Source organism: Carettochelys insculpta, chromosome 13 (assembly GCF_033958435.1).
Source record: "Carettochelys insculpta isolate YL-2023 chromosome 13, ASM3395843v1, whole genome shotgun sequence".
In the NCBI taxonomy this organism is placed as follows: Eukaryota; Metazoa; Chordata; order Testudines; family Carettochelyidae; genus Carettochelys; species Carettochelys insculpta.
Genome location: NC_134149.1, coordinates 264,198 through 277,326, shown reverse-complemented (window position 1 = coordinate 277,326; position 13,129 = coordinate 264,198). Strand labels below are relative to the sequence as shown.

The 13,129-nt window shown below is 46.6% G+C and overlaps 1 protein-coding gene across 5 annotated transcripts in view; it reads left to right on the top strand.

Moving 5' to 3' along the window:
• The window catches only part of TAF1 (TATA-box binding protein associated factor 1), a 163,856-nt gene that overhangs the window by 124,914 nt on the left and 25,813 nt on the right, over positions 1-13,129 (top strand). Inside the window, exon 36 of one of the 5 annotated variants that reach the window (XM_075007601.1) lies at positions 8,283-8,466. The exons of the other annotated variants lie outside the window; for them this stretch is intronic. Within the exon in view, the coding sequence (XP_074863702.1) occupies positions 8,283-8,306 (24 nt within the window). The 3' untranslated portion in view covers positions 8,307-8,466. Of the gene's footprint in view, positions 1-8,282; positions 8,467-13,129 lie in introns of those variants that run through there. 5 annotated transcript variants of the gene reach the window in all.

Genomic DNA, 13,129 nt, shown 5'->3' with positions numbered 1-13,129 from the left:
TGTTCTTGGGCTCCAGACACCACCCAGCACAGACTGTGCCATGACCACATTCCTGTTCAGGAATATGGTCCCACTGCCCACACCAGTCTGGCTCTTCTCACTGGGACTCTCGGGGGTTAGACACCTAATGTTTGTCCTCTGTGATGCCAAAGAGCTGAACTCTGTAGGGTTTCCACTCCCTGCACAGATCTCATTCTCAACGCATTTCTCAGTCTCAGAACCAGTCCTCATCCTGACATTGGTCTCGATTTTCCATGCTGATCCCAATGTTGGTCTCGCTCTCAGCGTGGCTCTACCTCTTGGCACTGGTCCTGTTCTCGACACCAGTACCACTCTCCATGCCATGATACCTCTCAGCACCATTGCCGACATCAGATCGACTTCTTTTCCTGTCTCGCCTTGGCACCACTCTGCTTGACAACATTCTCTTTGGCACCAGCCCGGTTCTTGATACCCTTTGCCCTGGCACTGTTCTTGTTCTCCTCACTGCTTTGGCTCACCTCATTAGTCCTGCAAACCCACACGCACCAAGCCAGTCATTGGTCATGCTCCTCCGGTGGCTTCTCTGGGAATGAATCCTCCTTGGTCTTCTCTGATATTGGACCTCCAAGGCCTGGAACAGGACCCTGCTGCCACCCAGTGGCCTCAAGCTCAGTAACCTGTACTGGGAGCTCTAGGAGTACCATGAATTGATGGGCATGGTTTCCTTTGCTGGGTCAGCTACAATATCTACTTCAAAAGCTCCTGACGCTGCTGATAGATGCCTGCCTCACAGCTCCCACTACCCTACTTTTCCTGAGGCAATTTCTGTTCCTTCTCCTCTGTTGGAGGATCCTGCACCAGTGGTGCCTCCAGATCCTCCTCAGACAAAGCCATAGCAGGTGCCTTGGCCTCGGGACCCCCACCTGTTGACTATAAGGGTGCTCCAGGAGATTCTCTGCCTTGTGACCACAAGTCCGAATCTTCCAGTGGAGGAAGTTAGTCTGTTGAACCTACTGTAACATTCTTATCTTGGAAGATCCATCCTGTGTGACCCTTTCTTTTAATAAAATTATCACGATTGCTGCCTCTACTATTTGGCAGACACTGGCCTCTATTCCCCCAACTGCTTGTGTAATAGAGTGCCAGTACTTTGCTGCAGTAAAAGGTTGTGAGTACCTGTATACCTATCTGCCACCTTGTTTCTTGGTGGTGGATGCTGTGACAAGAGAGCACCAAGGCAAGCAAGCTCTGGCCCCTAAGTCCAAAGATGCCAGGCCCCTAGACCTCTCTGGATGGAGAGGTCTGTTTGGTTGGGGGCTTTACACTTTGGGTGGTTAACCAACTGGCTCTCCTTAGCCGCTACAATTACAACTCCTGGGCTGCAGCTCTCAAGTTTAAAAAGACCCTTCCTGGAAATCTCAGGGAGTTCTCTGCTCTTATTCAGGAGGGCAATGTGGTGTCTTGCACCTGCCTTCAGGTGGCCTTCGATGTTTGCAACTCTCCAACCCACTCCGTTGCCTTGGACGTAGCCATGTGCTGGGTGGACTGGCTGGGGCATTGGGGCTTCCTATGGAGGTCCAACAAACCATCCAGGATCTCCTGTTCAATTGCCGGGGTTGTTCGCTCAACAGACCAACATCTGCCTCCACACCCTCAAGGACTCTCGCAGTACCAGGAAGTCCTTAGGCATGTATAGTCCTGCTAAGCAGTGGAAGCCCTTTACGTTACAGCCACAGCAGCATCAACAGCAGTCCATGCCCTTCCAACCTCATGGGCACTTGGAGTTTTAGCAATGAAAGGGTCATTACTCCCGCTGGCAGGTTCGCTGTCAGCAGTCTGGGGCTGGTTGTGGCCAGTAAAAATCCTCATTGAAGAGCTCCTTTTGATGGTGTGCTTTTGATTGATGTACCTGCATCAATGGATCCTGTCTTCCCCTTTCTAAACAGATTGTCCATTCCTCCAGGCCTGGTCAGCCATCAGGTTGAACCACTGGGTCCTCAGGACTGTTGCTTCAGGATACATTATCCCATTCCACTCCAGTGTGCCTGCCTGCCCTCCCACCCCTCTTCAGGCTCCCTTCTCACAAGCAGCACCTCCTTGCGGAGGTTCAGTTGCTCCTAAATTTGTGGATGGGGGAGAAGGTGCCCCTTCACTGTGGGGCAATGGCATCTCCCATTACTTTCTGGTTCCCTAGGTGAAGATCCGTCCTGGACCTAGGGGAGCTCAACAAGTTTGTGGTGTCTCACAAGTTCCACATGGTATCTCTTGGCACCATGGGGAGGGATAGTTCAGTGGTTTGAGCATTGGCGTGCTAAACCCAGGGCTATGAGCTCAGTCCTTGAGAGGGCTATTTAGGAATCTGGGGCAAGTAGATTTAAAAAAAAAAAATCTTTGAGGGATGGTGATGGGTCCTGCTGTGAGTACAGGAGACTGGAGCGCGCGCGCGCGCGCGCGCGCGCGCACACACACACACGCACACACACACGCACACACACACACACACACACACACACACACACACAACCATTCCCTCACGTGATCTGGGGGATTAGTATGCTACTCTCAACCTAAAGGATGGTTTCTTGCACGTTTCTATCCATCCCTCCTACTGCTGGTACCTCTGGTTCACAGTGGGCCGTCTGTACCTTCAATTCACAACTCTTCCCCTTGAGGCTGTCCATGGCCCCCAGGGTGTTACCAAACGTATAGCAGTAACATCCTCTTTTTTCTGCTATAATGGGGTTCAGGTGTACCTGTACCTGGATGACTGTCTCCTCTGGTGGCAGTCCTTGAATCAGGTGCAGTTGCAGGTGGTGTTCACCAGACAGACTCTGGACAAGCTGGGCTTGCTGCTCAACCTGGCAGAGTTCTTGCTGACACTCACTCAGCTTATAGAGCATAGCCTCAATCTGTTAGGCGACTTCAGTGACTTCTGAAACTCAAAAGGAGTTAAGTCATCTTGCAGAGTCTGACTGTCAGGAGACCTTATGTCCCACAATGGGTCAAGCCAGTGCTTCAGCTGACATGGGTATCAAAGACAGGGATCTGTTCAGCCTGCTGTGAAATGCAACCAAACGTAGGCTGAAATAATTGCCTCAGAGAGAAATCTATAAAGATATTATATCTGTTTAAAAATAAAATCTAACCCAATACTGAAGGCATTGACCACCTCAGACTGAAAGGTGCGGGTTGTGTCTAGTACCAAGATGCCCTGAGGAGTCATGGTACTGGCATAGCCAGGCCCTAGCTCCAGAGCATGAACTAAAAATAAAACATCTTGCTTGGCACACCCATGATACTGAAGAAAGCTGTAATACATTCTACTATGATGGTGCTGTATGCCATTCATATGCAGTCCATCCTGTCCCTGGCATCTGCACTGACCATCCCAATAAAGACTATGGCACCAAGCTTCATGCTAGCATAGCTACTCACCACTCCCATGGCCCTAGCTCTTGGTCTTGGGAGCCCTGCTGTTTGGTACTGATGGTACCCCTATCCTCCACCCTTGGCCCCATTGTTGGAATCCCAACTGGATGAGTTAGAGGAACTTGAGGAAGCTGCAGAAGGGGGACACTGTGCTACCCAGGCAAATTTTCAGGACCTGTTTAAGAGAGTTACATGCTCTTTAGATGTTTCTCTTGTCAGGACTGTGGAAGACTCAGCATAAACTGATGGGGATACTGCAGATACTCCTGTCAGCCAAGATTGCCCTGGCAAAAATAATATAGCAGAGAGCAGCCACTATTCTACTTTCCAAATGTATGGATACAAAATATCATGTCCCGGCCAAAGGAGCATAGTTGCTCTTCACACACTCAATCCAAACTGCCCCAGTAGTGGAGGCAGTACATCATCAGAGTAAACAGTTACAATACAAAACTATCTCAAATAATAAGGGCTGGAAAATATTAGATATCTTTGCCCAGGAATCTTATGCATCAGCCTCCTACAATTCCACCTCACCAGCAACTTGTCAGTCTTAGCAAAATACGTATACAATTTTTTTGATAAAAAGAGATCCTTTATTGAACAAATGCCAGATGGTATGTGATTCCAATACAAAGCCAAAATTGCATAGGGTTCCCTCATAGCCAAGACAGAGTTGCAGGTGTCTCTTGACTCTGCTAACGCAGCAGGCCAGTTGTTGGTAATGGCCATGGTCATGGGTCGCACTTCCTAAAGAAATACAGTTGAGGATCTGCCATTTGAGGACTGAAAATATTTGCATAGAGTACTTACACCTCATTGTATACCCTCAAAGATTCTTGCACAATTCTAAAAACTATGGGCGTGTATGTTCAGTAACCCAGTTGAAAACAGGGTCACTTTTATATGCCACATTTCCATCCAGAGCTGTACACACACCTCAGTGAGCATATAATCAATGTCATAGACAGAAACAACTATGATACGAGCAGGTCAGCCTGCAGTAGTCCCAGCCTTCTACTTCAGGGCAATCATTTTGAAACATTGGTCAAATGTTCAACATCTCTCGCTTCTCCAGAATGCCAAGCAATATACAAGCTCTTAGTGATTGCCTGTTACTTGTACTATCCTTTCTGGCAAAAACACATTTCAGACAAGTGGCTGCTGCAAGTTGTCTTCAATAGTTTTTGTGTCCCATTTATTTCCAAACCCTTCCCCTGCAGTCCATCTACCTTCACCATCCCTCTTCCAGGACTCTTCCCATGAGTCCCTGTTACAACAGGAAATAAATCTATTGCTATTAGCAGCTGTAGAAGAAGTACCATCTTGTCACAGAGCAATGAGGTTCTTTTTCTGCTAATTTCTCACACCAAAAAAGAACCAGAGGATGGGGAGACCCATCTTGGATTTAGGCTTGCTCAATATGTTAAAATGAAAATAACACTTCAGAAGATAGCTTTGGTGGTGATTATTCCGACATCACAAAGCTTTTGTCCCTCAACCTTCACGATGCATGTTTCCACATTACAGTTGACCCTTCACATGGGAGATTCCTCTGTTTCACCCTGTAAAATCAACATTATCAATACTGCATGCTACCCTTCAGCCTAGCCACAGCATGGAGTTTATTCTCAAAATTTCTGGCAGTGGTTGCTGTTCACATTCACAAGTCAGAGATTATGATATTCCCCTACTTGATGATTGTTTTGTAAGAGTCTTATCTTCATAGGAGGCATTACTGGCCACCAGACACACAGAAAAGGTACGTAGCGCACACTAGCTCTAGACAAATCCCCAAGAATCTCATCTGAGCCCAACACAATGACTGTAATTTATAGTGTGCCTACAAGCAAAACTGCCTTTACAGCATTTTTCCGAGTTACCCAAACTGATAATGACAGACAGCCCCCAAGTGTCAGCCAGAGAATGCCTACAACTGCTAGGGCAAATGGCCACTATAGTTTACATAGTCAAACATGGCAGACTTCACAGGCTGTAGTTAGGGATGGTTTCACACTTGTTTCATATCCCACAAACACTCCCTTCAGAAGTCTTTCAGCATGCTCTGCAGGGTCAAGCACTCTCTTCAGTGGTGGCTTCAACTACAAAATGTATGCCAGGGTGTTCCATTCCAGTAAAACACCCCCATAATCATAAAATCATAAAATGCTAGACCTGGAAGGGAACTCAAGAGTCATCAAGTCCAGTCCCCTGCCTTCATGGCAGGATCAAGCACCATCAGTAGCATCCCTGTTGGATATCTTTCTAACCTGTTCTTAAATATCTCCAATGATGGAGATTCTACAACCATCCTAGGCATCATGCTTACCATGGCTCCTTCCAGAAAGTTGGGGTGTACGCACATTTGATCATGTGATCCGAGTGCACTGGGCCCCAGGAGAAACCATGCTACCATGTCAATGTTCTAGAGTTTCAGGCAACCAGATGAGCATGGAACACTTCCTCTCAGTTATCCACAATGTCATCCAAGTCCTTAGAGACTGTATAGCATATATATTTCATATTAACCACCAGGGTGAAACATGCTCCTATCTGCTATGTGCAGAGGCTATCTGGCTGTGACAATGCCTCTGATAGACATTTCTGCAGCATATGTTCCTTGTGAACAGAATTCCATAGTAGACCACCTAAGCAGACACTTCTCCCAAGATCATGAATGGGAGATGGATTCCAGTGTACTTGTCCCCAGCATATTCCAGCAGTGGGGATCCCTGAAAATGGACCTTTATGACAGCATGTAATTTAACATGCCACCCGTACTGCTTCTGTGAAGGACTGGGACATCACTCACTTGGGGATGGCCTTCTTATCTAATAGGACTCATCTCTCTCGCCCCCAACCTGGCCGATTCCACTAATGTGTTGTGTGTTACAAAAACTCAAATGAGACTGGGCCCAGTCAGATTTTATTGATAGTTTGCAACTTGAAACTGAGGAACCACCGAGGAATTTTCCTAAATTGAAGATATAAGCGTTTATACTACTAGGCAGGAGAAGTTCTAGAGCAGGTTTGATAATTTCTTTAATTAATGACATCTAATACCAAGGAGTTGGAGCTTATCCTGGGCGCCAGACTACTTACAAATATATATTATTCTGTCTGTTTGAAAGCAAATGGCATAGTATGGCAGATGTATGTCTCAGTGACAGGTGACAGTATGTCACTGATAGGTAGAGCAATCTTAACCTGTGGGGAGAGAGGCAGATGTCTAGTAGGAAATGTTGAGATTTCTGGAATGCCTCCAAAGGATTGAGGTTACTAACCATTTTCAGTAACTGAGGTTCTTCAAGGTGGTTTTCCCCGTGAGTGCTTCACATTAGGTGTCTTGGCACCTGGCACTTACAGTTTGACATTTCTAGCAGCAGTACCCCAGCTGGTGGCACACATGCAGCAGCCATTTTGCACTGCTCTCAGTGGTTAACTAGGGCACACTGACAGCCTTCATTCCTTCTCAATGTCAGAGAAGCAGTGTGCAACTGCAAAGCAGTGGGGAGGAGGGAGGGTGTTCAGAGTTTTTCATCTTGTTGCAGTTATTCAATAAATCAAAGGGGACAATTTCAATCCCTCGTTTCAGAGAGTTAGTCATCAAAGCCTCTGTCAAAGCATCTCTTTACATTGTTGATGTGGCTTTGCAGTCTTCAGCTGGCAATCTATTTATGTACCAAGTATCTTGGCTCCAAGCTTCCAGCCTCCCCAGGGAAGAGCAGAATATAGGGGAGGACCTCCACTTTGAGGAGCCCATACTCTGTAGTGGGATATTGTAGACCTGAATTTATGGGCGAGGGCTTATGGCTTGCTGTTTTCTTTATCTGACCAGAAGATTGCGGTTCCTAGCCATTTTCAGTAATTGAGGTTCTTGAAGATGGTTATTGTCCCAATTCTGGTTGCAGAGAGCACTGCCCAGGTTCTTGCTATCTCAGAAGAGGAGTTTCATAGCATGTTACAAGAGCACTCAAACTGAGTAGAATACCAATTCATGAAAATCTTCCTTAAATTAAAGAGTAACAAACATTAGAAGGCATAAAGTTATCACAGCATAATGCAGTTCTACAACTCCCTCTCGTAACATATCTAAGATAAAGAATTACTTAGCTTAACATACTTTGACTCCTTCCTGAACATCTAATGTTGAGAAGTAGGACCAGCCTTGCATGATGAAGTTGAAGGCCCAAGCAGGTTGAGTGTTGTGTGGCCAAGCTATAGTGTAAAACATGGTTGGGAAACCTCTTTTGTCTCGGGGCCAGTGACCTGTACACAATTGTCAGGTGCCACAGAAGTGAGAATCTATATGGGGGCCAGGGCTATGGGGGTCTGGGTGTGAGGGGGTGCAGGAGCAGGCCTGAGGCTTTAAAAAAGTCAGTCGGAGCAAAGCAGATGGGGGGCTGCAGACAGGGGAGTTTTAAGGGGGAGAGAAAGAGATACTGTTGCTGAAGAGGCTGCCTGGTGAGTGAACTGGCCTTTGGTGAGAGTGAGTTTGCTTGACTGTTTAAAGTTTGAATTCTGATTGCACATGATTTCAGTTTGTTACTGTGGCAGTTGGGAATGTGTGCCTGGGAGGGTTGGAACCTTGTTCTATCCCTTGTTCCCTTGACTGCCTTTGATCAGCCTCAGGATCAGCCTTCCTCTGAGTGACGAACAAGGAGAAGTCCTCACCTAGGTTTGCCGAAGGCTTTAAAAAGCCAGAGCCAGAGTGAATGGGGAGGGGGCAGATAAGGGAGTTTTAAGAGGGAGAGAGAGATCCTGTTGCTGAGTTTGACAGAGGGAGTGTGATAGAGGGGGATCCACTGTGGGTAGGAGGAACCACACCACCTCTGACAGCACTGCCCTGTCTCCTTTACCTGCACCTGTAGTCAGACAGACCTGACCTGGGATGACTCCACCCAGACCCTGGCATGGTTTTGCAAGGACTGTGACTTGCACTTCCCACTTACTGAAATCCAACTGGGGGGACCATCCCTTGTGGAAGGTGTCTTCTGATGGAATCGCTCAGGAAACAGGTGAGAGAGCTACAAGAGGAGGTGACTAGGTTAAGGAGTATTTGTATCCGTGAGCAATTCCTGGACGGTATTCATGTGGAGACAGCTGAGCTTAAGGTAGGTGTCCCACCACAAGAGAGTACTGACACAATATTGGTGGAGGAGGAGATGGCTCAGGGGACACTGGCAGCTGGTCACTTCTGGCAGCAGGCAATGCTCCATGCCTGCTCAGAACCCTCCCACCATGGTATTGGGAAACAGTTATACTGTTCTGGATACAGCAAAAGCAGAGAAGCCTTGTACCCCCAAGGCTGGAAGGTCTGCTGTCACCACTACGAAGAAGAAATGCAAAGTGGTGGTGGTAGGAGACTATCTTCTGAGGGTGATGGAGGCATCCATCTGCCACCCCTGACATGTCATTCTGGGTGGTATCACCAGGAGTGCTTTGGCTTCCTTGATCACAGGATGCTGTTCCATGAAGGACTGATAATCAAGGGTGGTGGAAGTCACCTTTCGAGGAATGGGAAGAATGTATGTGGATCGAGCCTGGCTAACCTAGTGAGGAGGGCTTTAAACTAGGTTTGACAGGGACAGGTGACCAAAGCCCACATCCAGGTACAAAACCTGGAGACCTGGGAGTTGGGTTGGAAACGGGAGGGATCATGGGCTATAATAGCAGAGAAAAAAGAAAGACTAGGTAGAACTGGGAGGCAAAAGCAAATCACTATCTTAGATGCATATATACAAAGGCAAGAAGTATGGGTAATAAGCAGGAAGAACCTGAAATCCTAATAAATAAACAAACATGACTGACATAATTAGTATTACAGAGACTTAGTAGGATAATATACAGTAAACCCTTGCTTTACGCATCTTCATGTTGTGCGAAATTTGCTTTAATGTGAGTTTCACATAACTTGAAGATGTGTGGCTGTCAGCTTGCCTAGCTTCCTGCAGCTGCAGAAAGCTAGGCAGGCAAAGAGCCCCTTCCCAGAGCAGCTCTAGGCACTGCTCTGGGAAAGTAGGGAGAAAGGTTTTGGTCCCCCACCAGCCGCCTTCTGCTTCAGGCAACTGGGGAGGGGCCTAAAACCCCCATTCCCACCCTTGCGGTCCCAGCTCAGCCCCAACCCATGCAGAGGGCTCCCAGCCCGGGCACACTACAATCCTGTGTGGGGCTCAGGCTTCAGCCACCAGTGTGACACACAGGGCTCGAGCTCCAGCCCTCTGCCCACCGACCCTGTGGGCCCTGTTCCCACCTCTGCAGACCTGGCTTCAAGCCCCACACACCCTGGCTCAACTTCATCCTCCAGCCCCTCGTGCAGCCCTATCCCACCCCAGGCTTAATCGCTTGCCCCAACCATCGCCCAGGCACCCACCCCCCAGCTTACCCGAAATTCAGGATATGCAAGAGTTGTGTAGAATGCAACTATCACATACCCAGAGGGACTACTGTACATGATTGGAATATTGGTGTAGAAGGGTACAACTTACTCAGGAAGGATAGGCATGGTGAATAGGGAGGATGTGTTGACTTATATATTAAAAATGTGCACACCTGGACCAAGGTGGAGATGGATACAGGAGACAAAGGTGTTGAGAGTCTCTGGGTTAGGTTAAAAGCAGTAAAAAACAAGGGTGATGTCATATTAGGGCTCTACTACAGACCACCTGGCCAGTTAGAAGAGGTGGATGAGGCTTTTTCTGAACAAGTAACAAAATCATCCAAAACGTAGGATTTGGTGGTGATGGGGGATCCCAACATATGTTAGGGAAACTAACGCAGTGAGGCACAGATTATTCAGAAAGTTCTTGGATTGCATGGATGACAATTTTTTATTTCAGAAGGTGGAAAAAGCTACTGTGGGGAAGCAGTTCTAGATTTGATTTCAATAAATAGGGAGGAACTCAGAATTTGAAAATGGAAGGCAGTTTGGGAGAATGTGACCATGAAATCAGAGTTCATGATTCTTAGAAATAGTGAAAGGGAGAACAACAAAATAAAGACACTGGATTTCAGGAAGGCAGATTTTGGCAAACTCAAAGAGCTGATAGGTAAGGTCCCACGGGAAGCAAGACTGAGAGAAAAAACAACTGAAGAGAATTGGCAGTTTTTCAAAGGGACATTAAGGGCCCAAAAAGCAAACTATACCGCTGCATAGGAAAGATAGAACATATGGTAAAAGACTGCCTTGGCTTAGCCAGGGGATCTTGCATGATCTCAAAATCAAAAAGGAATCATATAAAAATTGGAAATTAGGAGAAATTACAGAAGATGAATATAAGCAAACAATCCATGTGTGCAGGGGCAAGATTTGAAAGGCTAAGGCACAAAATGAGCTTAAAACAGCAAGAGACATACAGGGTAACAAGAATTAGAAGCAAGAGGAAGACCAATGACAGGGTATGCCCACTACTCAGTGAGGAGGGAGAAACAGTATCAGGAAACTTGGAAGTGGCAGAGGCGCTTAATGACTTCTTTGTTTTAGTCTTCACCAAGAAGGCCAAAGTAGAAATGCCTAACATGGTGAATGCTAATGGGAAGGGGGTAGGTCTAGAGGATAAAATTTAAAAAAAGTTAAAAATTACTTAGAAAAATTAGATGTCTTCAAGTCACCAGGGCCTGATGAAATGCATCCTAGAATACTTAAGGAGCTGATAGAGGACATTTTAGAGCCTTTAGCTATCATCTTTGAAAAGCCCTGGAAGTTGGGAGGGATTCCAGAAGACTGGAAAAGGGCAAATATAGTACCCATCTGTAAAAAGGGAAACAACCTAGGAAACTACAGACCAGTCAGTTTAACTTCTGTGCCAGGAAGGATAATGGAGCAAATAATTAAGGAATTCATCTGCAAACATCTTGAAGAAAATAAGCTGAAAGGCAACAGCCAGCATGACTTTGTAAAGAAGAAATCATGTCAGACCAATCTGATAGCTTTCTTTGACAGGATAACAAGTCTTGTGGATAGTGGAGAAGCGGTGAATGTGGTATAGCTAGTCTTTGGTAAAGTGTTTGACATGGTCTTGCATGATATTCTTATCAATAAACTAAGCAAATACAACTTAAATGGGACCACTGTAAGGTGGTTGCATAACTAGCTGGATAACTGTTCTCAAAGAGTAATTATTAATGGTTTGCTGTCATGGTGAAAGGGCATAACAAGTGGGATTCCGCAGGGATCTGTTTTGGGACTGGTTCCGTTCAATATCGCCATCAACAATTTAGATATTGGCCTAAAGAATATGCTTATTAAGTTTGCAGATGATACCAAGCTGGGAGGGGTTGCAACTGCTTTGAAGGACAGGGTCATAATTCAAAATGATCTGGAGAAATGGTCTGAGGTAAACAGGATGAAGTTTAATAAGGACAAATGCAAAGTACTCCACTTAGGAAGAAACAGCTTCATACATAAAGAATGGGAAGAGACTGTCAAGGAAGGAGTACTGCAGAGAGGGATTTAGGGGTCTCAGTGGACTTCATCCTAAATAAGAGTCAACAGTGTGATGCTGTTGCAAAAAAAAGAAATGCAAACGAGATTCTGGGATGCATTAACAAGAGTGTAGTGAGTAAGACATGCAAAGTCTTTCTTCTGCTCTGCTCTGTGCTGGTTAGGCCTTAATTGGAGTACTGTGTCCAATTTTGGGCACTGCATTTCTAGAAGGATGTGGAGAAATTGGAGACGGTCCAGAGAAGAGCAACAGGAATGATTAAAGGTCTAGAGAACATGAGGAAGACTGAAAGAACTGGGCTTGTTTAGTTTAGAAAACAGAGGACTTAAAGGGGACGTGATGATAGTTTAAGTCCTTAAGGAAGGTTACAAGGAGAAGGGAGAACCCCTTGGCCTCTGAGGATAGTACAAGGAGCAATGGGCTTAAACTGCAGCAAAGGAGGTTTAGATTAGACGTTAGGAAAAACTTCTTAACTGTCAGGGTGGTTAGAAACTGGAAGAAATTACCTGTGGAGGTGGTGGAATCTCCATTACTGGAGATTTTTAAGAGCGTGTTAGATAGATACCTAGTGTTGATTGTCTAGACCAGTGGCTCCCAAACTTCTCGGCATCATGTCCCTCTTTTGATTTCTGAGAAGCCCTCATGCCCCGCCCCCTTCTTTACCATCATCCAAAAATTCCATTTGTAATTTAAAATAAGCACAAAATTTTATATAAAATGTTACTTTAAATTAAAAATAAGCACAAATAGATTTTCTTGGTCCCTTGTGGGTACCAGTTTCAGCCCTGGCTGGCCAGCTGCCTGAGCCCCATACCAGCTGCCAGAGCTGTCCATGCCAGCTGCCCACATGCCCGAGCCCTGTGCTGCCAGAGCTGCCCACCCAAGCTGACTGAGCCCTGTGCCGCTGGGACCAGCCGCCAGCCTGAGCCCTGTGAGCTGCCTGCTTAAGCCCCAAGAGCTGCCTGCCCGAGCCCCTCCCTTCCCCCAAGCCAGGCATCCCCAGTCCCCCATCTAACCCCATACTACTACTCCTCCCCCCTCAATCCACACTCACTCACCTTTGAAGAAGGCAGCTGGCTTCACGTGGGTCTTTGATGGATGTCTGCTTTTATAGTGGCTGCACTGGGTCACCCACATAAAATGGCAGGGGCTGAGAGCTGGAAGCAAAGGCCAGCTCTTCCTTGTGGTGGGGAAATGAGGGGGGTGGGATGGATCACCTTGTGCCCCCCCGCCCCCGGAATTTCTTCATGCCTTCCAGTTTGGGAAACCATGGT